A 21,651-nucleotide genomic window follows, 5' to 3' on the forward strand; every position below is an offset into this window, starting at 1 on the left:
CACACACACACACACACACACACACACACACACACACAAACACACACACTCTTATCTCTAAAACCACAAACCCGCCCACACACTCTTACTCTAACAAAATAAACCTAAACCTTTAGTTTCATGCTTTCAAAAAGTCAAACTTGTAGATAGTTTCTCCTAAAGTTAAACCTTTAAATCGTTTTACACTTTAAAAACTTTACCAAAGAAACTCAACAACCTTTTCTTTTCAGTTCAAGTGTATTTTGTATTGCAAATAATACAAAACATGTTCCTAAATCCCAAAGGGCTTGTACAATAACAGAGTTCTCTCTGTTGACAGACACTGATAACCATAATCTCGGTCAATAACTGCACACCAGTACTCCCCTGCGTCTCCCACTGAGATATTAGAGATAACCAGGATACCTTTAGTATAGTACCTGCTCACTCTGGTCATTCTCTGATCAGACGTTACACTAAAGATTCTTCCCTCTGTTCGGTTCGACTTGATAAACCATTCATGCTCCTTAACCTTTCCCCTATCGCTGCATCTGACAGTGACTTCTTCTCCCTCTGAGAAGAGCTCTACAGCAGGTGGGCCAAATTTGGGGCACACAAACAGATCATAACGTTGCACTCTCATAGAGGCTTCACAGGTGTACGAACCTGTGTGATTTAACATTAGAGATGAAAAAAACAGCGAGTAGTTTTGATCTACTGAAGGAACAGTCTGGTTTTGTTGTCCTAAGTTAGTGGAGAACCGTTTAGACCAACGTGGGGGCTGTTCATCAGTGGAGTCAGCAGCATTGCACGGCAACACAGCGGTCTCTCCCACTGAGCGGTAGATTCTCTCAAACTGTAGTCCCAACCCTACAAGGTAACTGCCAACACACTGCTGTTGGTTCATCACCAGACATCTGTACTGTGTAAAGTCTGTTGTTGTGATGGTGGAAACACGAAGAGCTGATGTGTTTGTCACCACTTGGTATCTTCCTCTAACATTGTCCATCACTGATGTCGTATTGTCCCCAAAAACTCTGCTCCATGTTTCTTGCTCATATCTATAGTCCCGTTTGAGCCACTGGATATCCTGATTATCAGCTGCTCCCTTACATGGCAGGTCCACTGTTTCTCCAAGTCTCGCTCTGATATAGCTCCCATATAAAGAAGTAGTACAAACAGTAATAGTGATGTTGTTCTCATGCGTCACGTTGCCCTCAGTCCAACACTCCTCTCGGTACGAGCCAGAGTCTGAATGGGACAGGTGGCGGATGGTGTAAGAAGAAGTTTTCACCGTGCTGACAAGTCGTTGTTTCAAGTGTTCAGGTACTGAGGTGCTGTTGGACCAGAAGTCAGAGGTGTTCCACAGGACAAGCTTCTCCTCACCAACAGATCTGGAGATCAGGCAGGAGTTGGTATTCTCGGGGAGGTTGAAGGTGTAAGAGGTCCTTTCCTGTCGGATGATGATCTGTTCTTCTGCATGGATGTTGTTGATGAGAGCAAACAGCATGAAGGAGAGCTCTGTGACTGCAGCCATTCTGCTCCGAGGTCGACAAACACTGACACCACTCAGCTCATATACACTCTACACCAACCCTCATCAGCAGCTGCTCTTTCTCTTTTTTTTTTAACAAACATGAGATAAGAGAGGGGGGGCTGTGTCTTTAAAAGGTTGTGGCCACCAGGGGTCATTAATCAGAATGCAGACACAATGTTCCTTTTAGGTGTTTCATTGGAATAAAGGTTTAAGTGTGTGTGTGGTTCTGAAACAGAGATACAGGCATAAATCAGTCAAATGTAGACTCTATATAAATGTCAAATAATTATTACATGCCTAGCAGGTATATAATAAAACAAACACAATCAAGAGGTTAAATTATAGTTTTGTTATATATGACTTAAATGCAGTGTTATTATAAATGCTTATTACTAAGCAAATACAAAACTTAAAAAATGCAGTAGTACACTATATGCCTGTTCAAAGATTAATTTGCTGCACATTAACTGCAACAATACACAGTCAACCAAAACATTTGGTCCTTCGAGCCGGATTCAGCGTGGTCACCGTGGGATTGTTTAGAGATGTTCTCGGATCAGTATACACGCCCAGTAGATGCACGACCCCGCTGAGAGATCCGGCGACCAGCCTGGATGGAAGACTGTGACGTCCCTCTCCAAGCACTGCAGCAGCCCTCTCATTTGCCTCATTTGCCTGATGACGCCTCTCACACCCCCACTGCTGCATGAAGACGGGAGTGTCATGCAGGGAGAGGAAGCTGCCTATCTACGCCAGTCTGAGTACACAGAACCCCTCTTCCAGAGTTTAGTTTTCCAGACTAATATGCTTAAGTATGTGTAGGCTATACCAGGAGAATTATTATTATAGCTACAGTACATAAAAACATACAACACTAAGACGTACTAACGCTGCGTTCTCTTTTCCATCTGCGAGACAACTCTCAAGTTCCTGGAAGTCTGTCAGTGTGTTGGCTGGCCTTATCTGAAATGCTGCCGCATCAGTGGATCTGATTGCAATTTTGACCGAATCGCTAATTTCTATAAGTAGCTGGAGTACTTTCTTTTGGAATTCTAGGATAAAAAGGAAAATGAGTACATTTGTTATTTTTGAATGCAAGAATGTTTCTTTTATTTGCATAATAAAAATGTTTGCTAGGTAACACAACTTTACTGTATAACATGAAACAAAATAGCATTGGGCGGTAATATGGTATCAACTCCTGTAGGCACTATGTACCTTAAAACCCTCTCAACGTAAAGTCTCAACACAAACATCACCTTGTGGTGGGAGATGGTATACAGCAGTTAACACAAATTAAGCCTTTACATTCCCCTCAGAGAGCAACTTGCAGGCCAGATTTCTTTTGTATATCATATATGTCATAATAAATCTTTCCAGAAAATGCCAATTTGAAAAGTTCACGCAGGATTTTGTTTTACAAGACATAAGAGTAAAGGGTAAAGTAGCTGTTTAAAGCAATGCTCAAACTACAAATTGTTGTATACTGCCCCACTTTGTGGCCCATTATAAGCAAAGATTAACCAACAAGAATGTAGCACTGATTTCATTATTTTGAGTTAGTAAAATTAAGAGCAACTTCTTCAAGTGAGCAGGGGTCTCATTTATAAAACTGTGCGTAGGATCCTTACTAAAAGTGTACGTATGCCCAATAGCCAAAAATGGCGTATGCCAAAAAAATTCAGATTCATAAAACCGTGTGTAGGGTATTAAATGCTATCCTGCATTCCATGGAGTCGGGCCATCTCATCCTCCTGCGAGACAGCGCAGATTAAACTTTAATAACACATTTTATAGTTCTAGACTACCAGGGCACCTCCTTTGACACACTGAGCTTCTCTCTCCTCTCTCTTTCCATCTGTGTGTATTCGAGTCCCAAAAATGCTTCATACTAACATAGCTCCGGGGAGCTTATTCCCCGGAGTCCTTATGTTCTTTTTCCGCCCAGCATCATCATCTCGGATCATGATGGCACCAACATCATGGTGGCAGCTGTCGCCGTGGTCCTGCCCTATGCCCTGCTGTGCCCTATTACACCCTGCTACGCTCTGCAATGCCCGGCTTCGACTTGCAATGTCCGGCCAACGCACTGCCACGCCCTGCTGTGCTCTACGACACCATGAACTATTACAACTATTACTTCTAGTCATTATCTTTATTGTGACTATTATTGCCATTGTTCATCATACCCCCAACCGGCACTGTCAGACACCGCCTACCAAGAGCCTGGGTCTGTCCGAGGTTTCTTCCTAAGTTTTTCCTTGCCACTGTCGCACTTACGCATTCATGCATGCTCTTGGGGGAATCGCTGGAATTGTTGGGTCCTTGTAAATTATAGAGTGTGGTCTAGACCTACTCTATTTGTAAAGTGTCCTGAGATAATTCCTGTTATGATTTGACACTATAAATAAAATTGAATTGAATTGAATTGAATTTTTATTAAAGATTTGAGTTGGATTTTACAAGGTGTAGTATCACTCAGTACAAGCGCAAATAGCACTGCTGGATTTAATCTTCATGATAACGTGGATGATATGGAGTGAATAAATGTGCGTGAGGCATCAATACTTGAACATATTACGAGTAATCGTTATTCCCACATTTAGCCTACTTTCTGCAGTCGGACTTCAGTTCACCACCTCAGCATATGCGTCGCCAATTCCCATTGTCTCCAAAATGTGCGTACGCATGGATCAGAGTTTACATGGAGACCACACATTCTCCCGTCAAGTTTGTTTTTTATAAATCACAACCTTTGCGTGGGAAGTGGCGTATGCACGTTTTGTGCGTACGCCACGTTTATAAATGAGACCCCAGGAGAGATCACATCACTACAGTTTTCAGATATATTAACTAGCTTCCCGTTTGTGAAATAAGTTATTTTAAAATACTTCTGTTGATTTATAAAGCACTGAGTGCTTTAGGGCCAAAATGCATTTATTTTTTATTAAAATTGTTACAGATAACAGCACTACAATACACAACAATACAATATCTTTTCCCTCTGGTTAATCATTCACATGTTTGTCCAGCCAGCTCATGTCACTTCCAGTTAACTGAAACTTTTACTGGCAAGAGGACAGGGTCATCACACCATCAGAACACCCACACAACCAATAGGTGGCTCAGTGGGTCACCCTTTGGTACACCTGATCTCAGGTTCATTACTATGGGCTTAATATGGGCTTTTGGTCATGGCTCAATTTTAATGCACTATTTTTCCTCATGATATCAGCATTTATTGTGCAGGATATAACATTTTGTTAATGGGAGGAATGACTTTAAAAGCCCATATTAAGCTCATCTTATCTTTACTAACTTTAGTAGAATATTAAGTTGAGAAATGTTTTATTAAAGATTTATTCTTTACTTTTAAGACAAACTGCACAAAAGTCACTTAAAGTTTTTAGGATTTAACAGAAATATGAGAACACACACACACACACACACACACACACACACACACACACACACACACACACACACACACACACACACACAATCTTACTCTAACTTAATAAACCTAAACCTTTAGTTTCATGCTTTCAAAAAGTCAAACTTGTAGATGTATAGATCTCCTAAAGTTAAACCTTTAAATCGTTTTACACTTTAAAAACTTTACCAAAGAAACTCAACAACCTTTTCTTTCAATTCAAGTTTATTTTGTATTGCAAATAATACAAAACATGTTCCTAAATCCCAAAGGGCTTGTTGTACACTAACAGAGTTCTGCTGGTTGATACGCACCGATAATCTCGGTCAGTAACTACACACCAGTACTCCCCTGCATCTCCCACTGAGATACTAGAGATAACCAGGATACCATTACCATAGTACCAGCTCACTCTGCTCATGCTCTGATCATACGTGACGCTAAAGATTCTTCCCTCTGTTCGGTTCGACTTGATAAACCATTCATGCCCCCTACCCTTTCTCCAATCTGTGCATCTGACAGTGACTTCTTCTCCCTCTGAGAAGCGCTGTACAGCAGGGGGGCCAAATTTGGGGCACACCACCAGATCATACTCTTGCTCTCTCATAGAGGCGTCACAGAAGTACCGACCTGTGTGATTCAACATTAGAGATGAAAACACCAGCGAGTAGTTTCTGTCTACTGAAGGAACAGTCTGGTTTTGTTGTCCTAGATTAGTGGAGAACCGATTAGACCAACGTGGGGGCTGTTCATCAGTGGAGTCAGTGATAGTGCACGGCAACACAGCGGTCTCTCCCACTGAGCGGTAGATTGTCTCATACGGTAGTCTCAACTGTACAGTGTGACTGCTAAAACACTGCTGTTGGTTCATCACCAGACAGTTGTAGTCTGTAAGGTCTGTTGTTGTGATGGTGGAAACACGAAGAGCTGATGTGTTTGTCACCACTTGGTATCTTCCTCTAACATTGTCCATCACTGATGTCGTATTGTCCCCAAAAACTCTGCTCCATGTTTCTTGCTCATATCTATAGTCCCGTTTGAGCCACTGGATATCCAGATTATCAGCTGCTCCCTCACATGGCAGGTCCACTGTTTCTCCAAGACTCACTCTGATAAATGTCCTATATATTGAAGTAGTACAAACAGTAATAGTGATGTTGTTCTCATGCGTCACGTTACCCTCAGTCCAACACTCCTCTTGATACGGGCCGGAGTCTGAATGGGTCAGGTGGAGGATGGTGTAAGAAGAAGTTTTCACCGTGCTGACAAGTTGTTTCAAGTGTTCAGGTACTGAGGGGTTGTTGGACCAGAGGTCAGAGGTGTTCCACAGGACAAGCTTCTCCTCACCAACAGATCTGGAGATAAGGCAGGAGTTGGTGTTCTCAGGGAGGTTGAAGGTGTAAGAGGTCCTTTTCTTTTGGATGATGATCCGTTCTTGTGCATGGATGTTGTTGATGAGAGCAAACAGCAGGAAGGAGAGCTCTGTGACTGCAGCCATTCTGCTCTGAGGTCGACAAACACTGACACCACTCAGCTCATATACACTCCACACCAACCCTCATCAGCAGCTGCTCTTTTTCTTTTTTTTTATCAAACATGAGATAAGCGAGAGGGTGGGGGGGTTGTCTGTGTGTGTCTGTGTGTGTGTGTGTGTGTGTGTTTGTGTGTGTGTCTTTGTGTGTGTGTGTGTGTGTGTGTGTGTCTGTGTGTCTCTATGTGTGTTTTGGTTTACTGGGAAGGACTGTTTATTTTTGGCTGGTCTTTAAAAGGTTGGGGCCACCAGGGGTCATCGACAGACAAGAGGTTCCTTTTAGGTGTTTTATTGGAATAAAGTGTGTGTGGTTCTGAAACAGAGATACAGGCATAAATCAGTCAAATGTTGACTTTATATAAATGTCAAATAATTATTACATGCCTAGCATGCCTGGGAGTGTGAGAGTGTGGAGGAAGAGAAGACAGACGAAGGAAAATAGTATTTTGAGAATAATATTGTACTAGTTGCTTAGTTTTTTGTTTCTTTTTAGCCCCCTGGTCTTTAGTCTCTAGAAAGAGCCAGCATCTATGCAAATCTACGTACCTCTGTGTGGAGGACCGCACATTTTCTACGTGTAGTAAACATTAGCTTCAGGATAATTTATCAAAACTAGGCCTACCGGCTAAAACTAACGCCAGCTGCATGGCTACCTCTACACCTGGCGAGTCCCCACTTCCCCACAGGATTTCCTCGTTGCTTGAGAATGCAAACAAGGAAATTGCTGACCTTAGGGAAGATGTTCGTCGGCTTTCCGAGGACTTAAAGACCAAAGATGCCTTGTTAACCGCTTCTTGGACGTTGCTCATAATCAATCGCTCCAAATCTCAACTCTCTCGGTGGCCTTCGAGGATACTGCACCATGGGCCCCACCGGCCACCAGGTCATCCTGGACTGAGGTGGTTTGCGGCCGAAAGAGAGCCTCAGGTAGGGCTCCATCGCCTCCTTCCCTCAGCCTCTCCAGTCCCTTCAATGCCCTGTCGAAGACAAATGTCCCCCCGGTAGCGGCCGATGTGGCTCCCCGGGCTCACCCCGCTTCAAAGATGACTGACCAGCTGTCGTCACAGGAGAGGACTGCTGCCTCGCGGCGAAAACTTCTGAGGGATGCGGTAGTCAGACAGTCCGGTGGCCTCCGCTGCCTGGACTGGCCAAATGACAACGTTCCTCAAAAACAATCTCCCCCACCGAACAGTAAGCAATCTTCCTCTTCTTCTTTTCCCTGTCCATCTGAAACCGATACTGACTGTTTTGTTCCCGTCACTGGCCATACACACACCCCCACTCCTCGTCCGCTCTTCCCCCAACCACAATAATTATTGGTGACTCCATCACCCGGGATATACGTTTTTTTAATGCTGTCACACACTGCTTTCCTGGAGCCAAAGTTTCAGACATCCTGGCTAAAGCTGTGGACCTGATACCCTCACTCCCGACCTCTATTAAACGCATCGTGGTCCATTGTGGACATAACGACATGTCCTACCAGCAGAGTGAGCGCACAAAGAAAGACTTCGGCACTCTCATTGAAGCTTTAAAAAGCACTGGGAAGTTGATTTTTATTTCGGGCCCACTTCCATCTCGAGGTCGCAGAGTATGCCTTTTTAGCAGACTACTCATTCTCAACACCTGGCTCCAGCTTACATGCAACATCCACAAGATACAAGAGTTTACAAATAACTTTGCTAACCCACAGACCAGCTATATCATTCCAGTTATAATCAATAATAACAGTAATCAGAGGTACAGCGCTACACGCTCCTCTGTGCTTCCTTTGGAGCAGCCACCCATTCATAATCCCATAACCACAGTGTCTGTCCCCCGACTGAGATCGGTTAAATCAAACGTAAAACAACGAGGTGCTATACTTAACAACCTAATTGGAATTCAAACAACCACTGCAACGATAGAACAGAATAGGAGAATCAAATGTGGACTATTAAATATTAGATCTCTGTCTTCTAAAGCAATATTGGTAAACAATTTGATATCAGATAATCAAATTGATCTATTCTGTCTTACCGAAACCTGGCTGGGCCATGAAGAATATGTTAGTCTAAATGAAGTTACTCCTCCCAGTCATAATAATACTCAAATTCCACGAGGCTCAGGCCAAGGAGGGGGAGTTGCAGCCATAATTGACTCAAGTCTGTTAATTACTCCTAAACCTAAACTAAATTATAACTCGTTTGAAAGCCTTGTTCTTAATCTTCAACATCCAACGTGGAAAACATTACAGCCAATTATATTTGTTGTTGTTTACCGAGCTCCAGGCCCGTATTCTGAATTTTTATCTGAATTCTCAGAGTTTTTATCATGTGTAGTCCTAAAATCAGACAAAGTACTTATTGTAGGTGATTTTAATATCCATGTGGACGTTGACAGCAATAGCCTTAGTACTGCTTTCAATTCACTACTAGACTCAATTGGTTTCAGTCAGAGTGTGCATAAGGCCACGCACTGTTTTAACCACACCCTCGACCTTGTGCTGGCATATGGCATCAAAATTGAAGATTTAATAGTATTTCCACAGAATTCTTTATTATCAGACCATTTTTTAATAACTTTCGAATTCTTACTATCCGAATATACGAAATTAAATAAAATCGGACAGTGCTATAGCTAAATTTAAGGAAGATATTCCAACAGCATTTAACTCAATGTCGTGCTTTAATATAACAGAGGACCTTTATGTTAACTTTAGTCCCTCCCAAATTGATAATTTCGTAGACGCTGCTACGGCCTGCCTACGGACTTTAGACTCTGTTGCTCCTATCAAAAAGAAGATGATGAAGCAAAGGAAACTAGCACCTTGGTATAACTCCCAAACTCGCAAATTAAAACAAATCTCACGAAAACTTGAAAGTAAATGGCGTTCCACCAAACTGGAAGAATCTCGTTTAGATTGGCAAGACGGTCTGAAAAATTATAGGAAGGCCCTCAGAAATGCCAGATCAGACTATTACTCATCACTAATAGAAGAAAATAAGAACAACCCAAGGTTTCTTTTCAGCACTGTAGCCAGGCTGACAGGAAGTCACAGCTCTATTGAGCCATCTATTCCTATAGCTCTTAGTAGTGACGATTTCATGAGCTTCTTTAATGATAAAATTATAACAATTAGAGATAAAATTCATCACCTTTTGCCCTCAACTTCTAACGGTTCACCTTTAAACGCAGGAGTGCTAGAAAGAATAGACATAGACTGCTTTTTTCCTATAGACCTTCAACAATTAATGCTAAAGGTCTCTTCAGCTAAGCCATCTACCTGTCTCTTAGATCCCATCCCAACGAGGCTACTTAAAGAAGCATTACCCGTGGTTAACACTTCATTACTAGATATGATCAATATGTCTTTATTAACAGGTTATGTACTGCAGTCATTCAAAGTAGCTGTGATAAAACCTCTTCTGAAAAAACCCACCCTCGATCCTGAGGTCTTAGCCAACTATAGACCTATATCTAACCTTCCCTTTCTCTCCAAGATCCTTGAGAAGGTAGTCGCTAATCAGTTATGTGATTTTTTACATAGGAATAGTCTATTTGAGGACTTTCAGTCAGGATTTAGAAAGCATCATAGCACAGAGACGGCACTGGTGAAAATTACTAACAACCTTCTAACTGCTGCTGACAAAGGACTTGTCTCCATACTTGTCTTATTACATCTTAGTGCTGCATTCGACACTATTGACCATACCATCCTGTTACAGAGACTGGAACATTTAGTCGGCATTAAAGGAATTGCACTAAGCTGGTTTAAGTCCTATTTCTCTGATTGATCTCTGATTGTTAATGTTAATTGTATACATCCTCCAGGTATGATAAAGTTAGCCATGGCGTTCCTCAAGGCTCGGTGCTTGGACCAATTCTATTCTCCTTATATATGCTTTCTCTAGGAAATATTATTAGGAAACACTCAATTAACTTTCACTGCTATGCAGATGACACCCAATTATACCTATCAATCAAGCCAGACAAAGAAACCGGTCAGTTAGCTGAACTTCAAGTGTGCATTAACGATATAAAAACCTGGATGACCTACAATTTTCTGATGTTAAACTCAAACAAAACTGAAGTGATTGTGTTGGGCTCCAAACACCACTGAACTTCATTATCTAAAGATATAGCTAGTCTGGATGGCTTTGTCCTGGCCTCCAGCACTACTGTCAGAAATCTAGGAGTTATTTTTGATCAGGATCTATCCTTCAACGCCCATCTAAAACAAACCTCAAGAACAGCCTTTTTTCATCTTCGTAACATTGCCAAAATTAGGAACATCCTGTCGCAAAACGATGCTGAAAAACTAGTCCATGCATTCGTTACTTCCAGGCTGGACTACTGTAATTCCTTACTGTCAGGATGCTCAAATAAGTCCCTTAGGACTCTCCAGCTGATCCAGAACGCTGCAGCATGTGTTCTGAAAATAACTAAGAAAAGAGATCATATTTCTCCGATATTAGCTTCTCTGCACTGGCTTCCTGTAAAATCCAGGATTGAATTTAAAATTCTTCTCCTGACCTACAAAGCTCTAAATGGTCAAGCAACTTCATATCTTGAAGAACTCATAGTACCTTATTGTCCCACTAGAGCACTACACTCCCAGAACTCAGAGCTACTTGTGGTTCCTAGAGTCTCTAAAAGTAGAATGGGAGCCAGAGCCTTCAGCTATCAAGCTCCTCTCCTGTGGAACCAGCACCCAGTCTGGGTCCGGGGGGCTGACACCGTCACCACATTTAAGAATAAACTGAAAACACTCCTCTTTGATAAAGCTTATAATTAGGGAGTGAGTAGAGTAGAGCAGAGGGAGGCCCGATTCGGTTGGGGAGAGTTCTAGCCCGACCAGGCTCCTCTCCTTAACCTGTCTCTCTTAGTTATGCTATTATAGTTCTAGACTGCCGGGGAAGTTATTTCCTTCCTGTGACACACTGAGCTGCTCTCTCCTCTCTCTTTCCATTTGTTTCCATTTATGTGCATCCTTGTCCCAGAAATGCTTGTTACTAACCTAGCTCTGGGGAGTTTACAGACGATTATTGCCACTGTTCATCACATCCCCAACCGGCACCGTCAGACACCGCCTACCAAGAGCCTGGGTCTGCCGAGGTTTCTTCCTAAAAGGGAGTTTTTCCTCGCCACTGTCGCATTAGCCACTCCTAATGCTTGCTCTTGGGGGAATTACTGGAATTGTTGGGGCTTTGTAAATTATAGAGTGTGGTCTAGACCTACTCTATCTGTAAAGTGTCTCGAGATAACTCTTGTTATGATTTGATACTATAAATAAAATTGAATTGAAATTGAATTGCAGGTATATAATAAAAGAAACACAATCAAGAGGTTACATTATAGTTTGGTTAAATATGACTTAAATGCAGTATTATAATAAATGCTTATTACTAAGCAAATACCAAACTTTTGCAAAACATTTGCTGCACATTACCTACAACAATACACAGTCAACCAAAACATTTGGTCCTTCGAGCCGGATACGGTCACCGTGGGATTGTTTAGAGATGTTCTCAGATCAGTATACAAGCCCAGTAGATGCACGACCCCGCTGAGAGATCCGGCGACCAGCCTGGATGGAAGACTGTGACATCCCTCTCCAAGCACTGCAGCAGCCCTCTCATTTGCCTACACCACATAGAGAATAGAATAGAATAATACGTAAACAAATCTTCCATCAGATTTATTTACACTTTTTAACTGTTGATTTTTTTTAGATTATCGTGTCGAGATCTGGACTTTAGTAGAATATTAAGTTGAGAATATTTTCATAAAAGATTTATTTTTTACTTTTAAGACAAACAGCACAAAATTCACTTGACGTTACCAACACTAAGTTAACTTCAGATTTAACAGAAACACGAGAACTTTAAACTGTTTCATCACTCACAATATCTGTCTTCATGTCACATTTTCATTTTTTTCAGATTTATTTCCACTTTAGAAACAAACTGCACAAAGTCACTTAAAATGTTTAGGATTTAACAGACATATGAGAACACACACACACACACACACACACAGACACACACACACACACACACACACACACACACACACACACACACACACACACACACACACACACACAGACACACAGAGACACACAGAGACACACACAAACACACACACACACACACACACACACACACACACACACACACACACACACACACACACACTCTTATCTCTAAAACCACAAACCCACCCACACAGTCTTACTCTAACAAAATAAACCTAAACCTTTAGTTTCATGCTTTCAAAAAGTCAAACTTGTAGATAGTTTCTCCTAAAGTTAAACCTTTAAATCGTTTTACACTTTAAAAAACTTTACCAAAGAAACTCAACAACCTTTTCTTTTCAGTTCAAGTGTATTTTGTATTGCAAATAATACAAAACATGTTCCTAAATCCCAAAGGGCTTGTACAATAACAGAGTTCTCTCTGTTGACCCACACTGATAATTATCATCTGGGTCACTAACTGCACACCAGTACTCCCCTGCGTCTCCCACTGAGATATTAGAGATAACCAGGCTCCCGTTATTATTGTACCAGCTCACTCTGCTCATTCTGCTCATGCTCTCATAAAGCATAACAATAAAGATTCTTCCCTCCCTTCGGTGTGACTTGATAAACCAAACATGTCTCTTACGCTCTCCCCAATCTCTGCATCTGAGATTGACTTCTTCTCCCTCTGAGAAGAGCTCTACAGCAGGGGGGCAAAATTTGGGGCACACCAACAGATAATACTCTTGCTCTCTCATAGAGGCTTCACAGGAGTACGGACCTGAGTGATTTAACGTTAGAGATGAAAACACCAGCGAGTAGTTTTGATCTACTGAAGGAACAGTCTGGTTTAGTTGTCCTAGGTCAGTGGAGAACCCTTTAGACCAACGTGGGGGATGTTCATCAGTGGAGTCAGCAGCATTGCACGGCAACACGCATCACTGATGTCGTCTTGTCCCCAAAAACTCTGCTCCATGTTTCTTGCTCATATCTAAAGTCCTGTTTGTGCCACTGGATATCCAGATTATCAGCTGTTCCCTCACATGGCAGGTCCACTGTTTCTCCAAGACTCACTCCAATAACTCTCCAACCTATTGAAGTACAAACAGTAATAGTGATGTTGTTCTCATGCGTCACGCTGCCCTCAGTCCAACACTCCTCTTGGTACGGGCCGGAGTCTGAATGGGTCAGGTTGAGGATGGTGTAAGAAGAAGTTTTCACCGTGTTGACAATTCGTTGTTTCAAGTGTTCAGGTACTGAGGAGCTGTTGGACCAGAGGTCAGAGGTGTTCCACAGGACAAGCTTCTCCTCACCAACAGATCTGGAAATCAAGCAGGAGTTGGTGTTCTCAGGGAGGTTAAAGGTGTAAGAGTCTCTTTCCCGTCGGATGATGATCCGTTCTTCTGCATGGATGTTGTTGATGAGAGCAAACAGCAGGAAGGAGAGCTCTGTGACTGCAGCCATTCTGCTCCGAGGTCGACAAACACTGACACCACTCAGCTCATACGCTCTACACCAACCCTCATCAGCAGCTGCTCTATTTCTTTTTTTAACACACATGAGATAAGAGAGGGGGTGGGAGGGGGGGTCTGTGTGTGTGTGTGTGTGTGTGTGTGTGTGTGTGTGTGTCTGTGTGTCTGTGTGTCTCTATGTGTGTTTTGGTTGACTGGGATGGACTGTATATTTTTGGCTGGTCTTTAAAAGGTTGTGGCCACCAGAGGGCATCGATCAGAATGCAGACACAATTTTCCTTTTAGGTGTTTCATTGGAATAAAGGGTTAAGTGTGTGTGTGGTTCTGAAACAGAGATACAGGCATAAATCAATCAAATGTAGACTCTATATAAATGTCAAATAATTATTACATGCCTAGCAGGTATATAATAAAACAAACACAATCAAGAGGTTACATTATAGTTTGGTTAAATATGACTTAAATGCAGTATTATAATAAATGCTTATTACTAAGCAAATACCAAACTTTTGCAAAACATTTGCTGCACATTACCTACAACAATACACAGTCAACCAAAACATTTGGTCCTTCGAGCCGGATACGGTCACCGTGGGATTGTTTAGAGATGTTCTCAGATCAGTATACAAGCCCAGTAGATGCACAACCCCGCTGAGAGATCCGGCGACCAGCCTGGATGGAAGACTGTGACATCCCTCTCCAAGCACTGCAGCAGCCCTCTCATTTGCCTCATCAAGCGACTAACCTGTCAGAGCAACAGTGTCCCTATGACAGCATGGTGAGATTCCCGGAGAGACACGCCAGGATGATGCCTCTCACACCCCCACTACTGCATGAAGACGGTAGTGTCATGCGGGGAAAGGAAGCTGCCCATCCACGCCAGTCTGTGTACACAGAACCCCTCTTCCAGAGTACGCCTGCCTCTGCCTGATGCAGGCCTGCCCCAGAAACAGCGCCTGAGGTCCTTGAAGCTCTTCATAAGCTGAGGGAAGATAATCAGAGGCTGCAGCAACAGGTAATCAGTGGTGGAGGAGTACTGAATCTCAGTACTTAAGTAAAAGTACAAAAAACCAGAGACATATTTACTTTAGTAAAAGTAGAAGTACCTCAATGGCAACCCTGCTTAAGTAAAACTAAAAAGTACCTGATTTTAAATGTACTTTAAGTATTAAAAGTAAAAGTACTTGCATAACGATTTATTCTCTTAATGTCTATATTCTAATAATAAAAAAACAAACAATAGGCCTATGGGCTGTGGTATTTTAATTAAGTTAGTTTTAGGTTAATTTAATTGTGCTTACCATATGTACCACCTCAACTGGCTCCTTTCGATGCGAAGGAGCAGCGGCTCTACTCTGAGCTACTCACGGATGACTGTGCTTCTCACCCTATCTCTAAGGGAGACGCCAGCCACCCTCCTGAGGAAATCCATTTCGGCCGCTTGTACCCTGGATCTTGTTCTTTCGGTCATGACCCAGCCATCATGACCATAGGTGAGGGTAGGAACGAAAACTGACCGGTAGATTGAGAGCTTTGCCTTCTGGCTCAGCTCTCTTTTCGTCACAACGGTGCAATAAATTGAATGTAATACCGCACCCGCTGCACCGATTCTCCGACCAATCTCCCGCTCCATTGTCCCCTCACTCGCGAACAAGACCCCAAGGTACTTGAACTCCTTCACTTGGGGTAAGGACTCATTCCCTACCTGGAGAAGGCACTCCATCGGTTTCCTGCTGAGAACCATGGTCTCAGATTTAGAGGTGCTGATCCTCATCCCAGCCGCTTCACACTCGGTTGCGAACCGATCCAGTGAGTGCTGAAGGTCACAGGCCGATGATGCCATCAGGACCACATCATCTGCAAAAAGCAGCGATGAGATCCCCAGCCCACCAAACTGCAACCCCTCTCCACCCCGACTACGCCTCGATATCCTGTCCATAAATACTCAAACAGGATTGGTGACAAAGCGCAGCCCTGGCGGAGGCCAACCCTCACCTGAAACTTACTCCGACTTACTGCCGAGAACGTGGACACAGCTCTCGCTTTGGTCATACAGAGATTGGATGGCCCTGAGAAGGGGCCCCCTCACCCCATACTCCCGCAGCACCTCCCACAGTATCTCCCGGGGGACCCGGTCATACACCTTCTCCAGATCCACAAAGCACATGGAGACCGGTTGGGCATACTCCCAGGCTCCCTCCAGGATCCTTGCGAGAGTGAAGATCTGATCCATTGTTCCACGACCAGGAAGGAATCTGCATTGTTCCTCTTCAACCTGAGGTTCGACTATTGGCCGAACCCTCCTTTCCAGCACCTTGGAGTAGACTTTACCGGGGAGGCTGAGAAGTGTGATACCCCTGTAATTGGCACACACCCTCTGGCCCCCCTTTTTGAACAGGGGAACCACCACCCTGGTCTGCCACTTCTTAGGCACCGTCCCAGACTTCCACGCAATGTTGAAGAGGCGTGTCAACCAAGACAACCCCTCCACACCCAGAGCTTTAAGCATTTCTGGACGGATCTCATCAATCCCTGGGGCTTTGCCACTGTGGAGTTGTTTAACTACCTCAGCGACTTCCACCAGGGAAATTGACGACAATCCTCCATCATCCTCCAGCTCTGCCTCTACCATAGAGGGGGTATTAGCTGGATTTAGGAGTTCCTCAAAGTGCTCCTTCCACCGCCCTATTACCTCCTCAGTTGAGGTCAACAGCGTCCCATCCTTACTGTACACAGCTTGGATGGTTCCCCGCTTCCCCCTCCTGAGGTGGCGAACGGTTTTCCCGAAGCACCTTGGTGCCGACCGAAAGTCCTTCTCCATGTCTTCTCCAAACTTCTCCCACATGACATAATGGTGTTTGTTATAGACAATCCATGACTAGCACAGAAGTCCAACAACAAACAACCACCGTTCCTCCCAATCACGCCTCTCCCTGTATCTCCATCATTGCCTACGTGCGTGTTGAAGTCCCCCAGCAGAACTATGGAGTCCCCCACTGGAGCCCCATACAGGACTCCATTCAAGGTCTCCAAGAAGGCCGAATAAGCCGAGCTCTTGTTTGGTGCAGGCATAGGGAGGCGTAGGGAGGCGACCCTCTCATCCACCGGGGTAAACTCCAACGTAGGGGCTCTCAGCCGGGGGCTTGTGAGTATCCCCACACCCCCCCCGGTGCCCACACCCCCCCCGGTGCCTCACACCCTGGGCAACTCGGGAGAAGAAAAGAGTCCAACCCCTATCCAGGAGTATGGTTCCAGAACCGAGACTGTGCGTAGATGTAAGCCCCACCAGATCCAACTGGTAGCGCTCCACCTCCCGAGCAAGTTCCGGCTCCTTCCCTCACAGAGAGGTGACGTTCCACGTCCCCAGAGCCAGCCTCTGCCGCCTGGGTCTGGTCCGTCGAGGCCCCTGACCTTCACTGCCACCCATGTGACAGTGCACCCGACCCCGGCGGTTCCTCCCACAGGTGGTGGGCCCATGGGTTGGAGAGAGAGGTGCCACGTAGCTTTTTCGGGCTGTGCCCGGCCGGGCTCCGTGGCAAACCCGGCCACCAGGCGCTCGCTGACGGGCCCTCCATCTGGGCCTGGCTCCAGACGGGGGCTCCGGGCTTCCTCCGGGCAGGGTCACTCTATCTCTACCTCATTTTTTCATAGGGTTTTTGAACCATTCTTTGTCTGGCCTCTCACCTGAGACCACTTTGCCTTGGGAGACCCTACCAGGAGCACAAAGCTCCAGACACACAAACCTCTCCACCACGATAAGGTGATGGTTCCCGGAGAGGTATCCTGTTTTGTATATTTCTGTTGTGTATATTTCTGTTTAGTTGCTGGCCCCTGAGACCACCCCTGTGACTTTGCCGATCTTCGGTTCCCCTGAGACTCTGCCGGTCTCTGGCGCACCTGAGACCACCCCTGGGACATTGCCGGTCTCCCGCGCCCCTAAGACCGCCCTTGAGACTTTGCCGGTCTCCGGCGTCCCTGAGACTGCCCCTGAGACAGCCCCTGAGACTGCCCTTGAGACCGCCCTTGAGACCGCCCTTGAGACCGCCCCAAAGACTTTGCCTTTGTCCTGCCCCCCAGAGACTTTGCCTGTGTCGGTCAGACCGACTCCTGCCCCTCGTGCCCAGTCGGCGGTCAGGCCGACTCCTGCCCCTTGTGTCCTGTCGGCGGCCAGGCCGACTCCTGTCCCTCGTGTCCTGTCGGCGGCCAGGCCGACTCCTGCCCCTCGTGTCCAATCGGCGGTCAGGCTCCGCCTTGGCCGACCTGCTCGGCCCACAGAGGGGTGCTGCCCTCAACGTCCTGCCCGGCCACCAGAAGGGATTCGCCTTCGGCGACGGCCACCCAAGAGCCCTCGACGTCCAATTCGGCCGCCTGAAGGATTCTGCCTTCGTCGCCTGCTGCCAGAAGGCTTCTGCCTTCGCTGCTGCTCTCTGTCCCCTGTTGCCGAGGCCTCTCTGTCCCCTGTTGCCGAGACCTCTCTGTTCCCTGTCCCGAGTGGTCCCTCTCTATTTCCCCGAGTGGCCCCTCTGGCCCTCCGTTTCCCCGAGGCCTCTCTGGCCCTCTGTTTCCCCCAGGCCTCTTTGCCCTCTATGCTCCCCGAGTGCCCTCTGTGCTCTCTGTTCCCTGTGTCCCAGTGCTCTCTGTTCCCTGTGCCCCAGTGACTTTCTGCCTCCCCTGGACTCTATCCCTCCCTGGGTTGTTTTCTGTTTGTTTTTGTTTTTCTTGGGACGTCTGGAATCCATCCCTTGAGGAGGGGGCTCTGTGATGGGTTTTGGACATTTCTGTTACCTGTTTGTACATTTCTGTTGCCTGTATTATAATTTCTGTATGTATCCTGTTTTGTATATTTCTGTTTAGTTATCTCCCTGTTTATTGTGTTTACCCTGTCTTGACTGTATTCTGTGTATTGTGTATGTTTTGGTTAATTCCTGTGTTCTCTGTTCTCCCTTGTGTTGTCTTGTGTCAAGTTTCTGTGTTTAGTTGATTTCATGTTTTCTGTCGGTTGTTCCTGTTTCCTGTTTTATTTTGATAGTCTGTTTGCTGTCTTGTCATGTCCAGGTTTACTTTGTGTTTTCCTGCCTTTGTTGATTACCCTGTCTCTCCTAATGTGTTTCACCTGCTGTGTCACCTGCCCCTCATTACCTCATTACCCATTGTATTTAGCCCTTGTGTTTCCTTGTGTCTCTTGTTGGATCATTTTGTGTCCGTTGCCCTGCCTTTGTGAGTTTTCCCTCTGAGTTTTTCAGTGTGCTTTTCCAGTCTCTGTACTGCCATTTTTTATTATTAAATCATCAAGCTCAAACCATCTCCTGCCTGCCTGCCTGTTAGGTTCTTGGAAGTTGAGGACACAAAGGCAGAGAGCAGGCAGGCAGGCAGGAGATGGCTTGAGTTCAGGAATTTATTGCAACCAAAAAACACAGCACTGAGGCTGGAAAAACCACAGGAACAAAATAACACAGAAAAACTCACAAAAGGACGCAGGGAAGGACCTGAACACACGCAGGGTGGCAGGGCACGGACACAAACACTAACATACACATACAATGATCTGACACAGGACAAGGGGAACACAAAGACTAAATACACAGGGTAACGAGTAAACACAAGACAGGTGACACCAGGGCTGGGGAACAGGTGGAGCACATCAGACAATCACACAGGCGGGAAAACACAAAGTAAAGCTAGACAAGACAAGACAGAAAACAGACTATCAGAATAAAACAGGAAACAGGAACAACAGACAGGAAACATGAAATAAACTAAACACAGAGACTTGACACAACAAGATACAACGACACAACAGGGAACAGAAATATACAGAATAATTATACAAAAAACTGAAAATGTACAAAACCATAACACTGCCTCTCCCTGCATTTGGGTCCACTATCCCCTGCTCCTCATCACATATGTGGCTTCACAGCTGAGGAGGACCGGGAGTGTTTTTAAGATAGATATACGGGTTGTATATTAACCTTATGTGAACAGATGCTTCACATATGACCAAGCAGAGTATCGGGAGCAGCAGCAGTAACAGGAGCAGCCGCGGTAGTACTGGGAGCGGTACGTGCCTGGCCAATAAATGCTATTGAAGGGCGGGTCTTGGCGTGGCGGTGCAGCAGCCGCTGCTGAAGGCTTCCCTGCGGACTGCAAACGTGTGACGGTCAGGAAGACGTTTTGGCAGGGGGAAAAATTGATCAGAAAATGTAATGGAACGTTGTAGAAATGTAGTTGAGTAGAAAGTATAGATAATTGCTGCAAAATGTAACGAAGTAAAAGTCAAAAGTATGCAGTATTGATTCTACTTAAGTAAAGTACAGATATGTGAAAAATGTACTTAAGTACAGTAACGAAGTATTTGTACTTCGTTACATTCCACCACTGCAGGTAATGGACATGCACAGGCGACTTGACGCCTGCACTTCCCTTCCAGACCTACCAGCACTGCGACAGACAGCCCTCTCTCCTCCCTACCCCAGCCCCCCCACCCCCAACAGCAGCATCACATAGAGCAGGATGGCGGTGTGTACCGACCAACGCCAATCTGAGGAAAAATAGTGCATTAAAATTGAGCCATGACCAAAAGCCCATATTAAGCCCATAGTAATGAACCTGAGATCAGGTGTACCAAAGGGTGACCCACTGAGCCACCCATTGGTTGTGTGGGTGTTCTGATGGTGTGATGACCCTGTCCTCTTGCCAGTAAAAGCTTCAGTTAACTGGAAGTGACATGAGCTGGCTGGACAAACATGTGAATGATTAACCAGAGGGAAAAGATATTGTACTGTTATGTATTGTAGTGCTGTTATCTGTAACAATTCTAATAAAAAAGAAATGCACAACGGGAAGCTAGTTAATATATCTGAGAACTGGAGTGATGTGATCTCTCCTGGTCTTTAGAGGCCTTCTTAGAGATACATTTAAAACAAAATTACAGTAGTCAAGCCTGTTAAAGATGGCATGGACAAGTTTTTCTAAATCTAGCTGAGACAGAAGTCCTTTAATGCTTGATATAGTCGTACTGTAAGGTGATACTAGGCTGATTTTGTATCTCATCTTAATGTGGATGTTAAAATGTACTGTAGGTCTGAGTCCATGACTACCCCGAGATTTATAGCGTTGTTTTTAAGTATCGATCCATTGTAGCCACATGTAGAAGAGTACAACACATATATCTTAGTATTAATTTGTTGGCAACTTTATAAAGCTGTCTACTATTAACTGGTTTAACAGCCTACTTTCATTTACTAGACCATGGTCTATTTAAACATTTGTTAGTTTAATGATGTTTGTCCCCTATCAGTGACGGCAAGAGTACGGTAAGTGTAGAGAGAAGCCTGAGGCCAGGGACGGACTGGGACCAAAAATCGGCCCTGGCATTTTGGCCCAGACTGGCCCACCACATACGATCACAAATACCACCCGTCCTTGCGCTCCCCTGAATATGTATACCAACTCCTACTCCTTAAGACTACTAACACCATGTAATGAGTAAGCATGAATCAGTGAGAGTTGACATATTAAATACTTTAAAAAAAAAAGTGCCATTTATTCGGGGCGGCCTCTAGCTCACCCAGTAGAGTGTGCACCCCATGTAGGCTGAGTCCTTTGCAGCGTCCCGGGTTCGAATCTGACCTGTGGCCCTTTGCTGCGTGTCATCCCCTCTCTTTCTCTCTCCTTTCCTGTCTACCCACTGTC

General features: G+C 44.9%; 1 protein-coding gene and 1 long non-coding RNA gene across 5 annotated transcripts; one reads left to right on the top strand and one right to left on the bottom strand.

The window, feature by feature from the left end:
* Positions 1–287: 287 nt before the first annotated feature.
* On the top strand, positions 288–20,024 carry LOC118495327. The gene is made up of 3 exons (XR_004897701.1): positions 288–410; positions 2,616–2,618; positions 20,015–20,024. It is a non-coding gene; the product is annotated as an uncharacterized LOC118495327 (long non-coding RNA).
* LOC116061843 (titin-like) lies at positions 5,162–13,983 on the bottom strand. 4 transcript variants are annotated; one of them, XM_031316211.2, is made up of 3 exons: positions 13,528–13,983; positions 11,907–11,911; positions 5,162–6,021 (listed from the first exon to the last, which is right to left on the bottom strand). In XM_031316211.2, the coding sequence occupies exons 1-3, from the start codon at positions 13,946–13,948 to the stop codon at positions 5,209–5,211; spliced, it is 1,239 nt and encodes a 412-aa protein (XP_031172071.1). In that variant the 5' UTR covers positions 13,949–13,983; the 3' UTR covers positions 5,162–5,208. The 4 variants fall into 4 exon arrangements, with proteins under 4 accessions (XP_031172071.1, XP_031172069.1, XP_031172075.1 ...); XM_031316209.2 differs by lacking the exon at positions 11,907–11,911 and having other exon boundaries at positions 5,162–6,105; positions 13,604–13,983; XM_031316215.2 differs by lacking the exon at positions 11,907–11,911 and having other exon boundaries at positions 5,162–5,959; positions 13,461–13,983.
* Positions 20,025–21,651: the final 1,627 nt, after the last annotated feature.

This window comes from Sander lucioperca, chromosome 6 (genome assembly GCF_008315115.2).
Source record: "Sander lucioperca isolate FBNREF2018 chromosome 6, SLUC_FBN_1.2, whole genome shotgun sequence".
Classification (NCBI taxonomy): domain Eukaryota; kingdom Metazoa; phylum Chordata; class Actinopteri; order Perciformes; family Percidae; genus Sander; species Sander lucioperca.

Bases quoted from the DNA above. Each gene is read 5' to 3' on its own strand.
- LOC116061843 (XM_031316209.2), bottom strand. From the start codon at position 13,948: ATGGCTGCAGTCACAGAGCTCTCCTTCCTGCTGTTTGCTCTCATCAAC. The intron at 6,106-13,603 runs ATCACTATTACT...CATGAGAACAAC, and splicing joins GCGTGACGCATGAGAACAAC to ATCACTATTACTGTTTGTAC.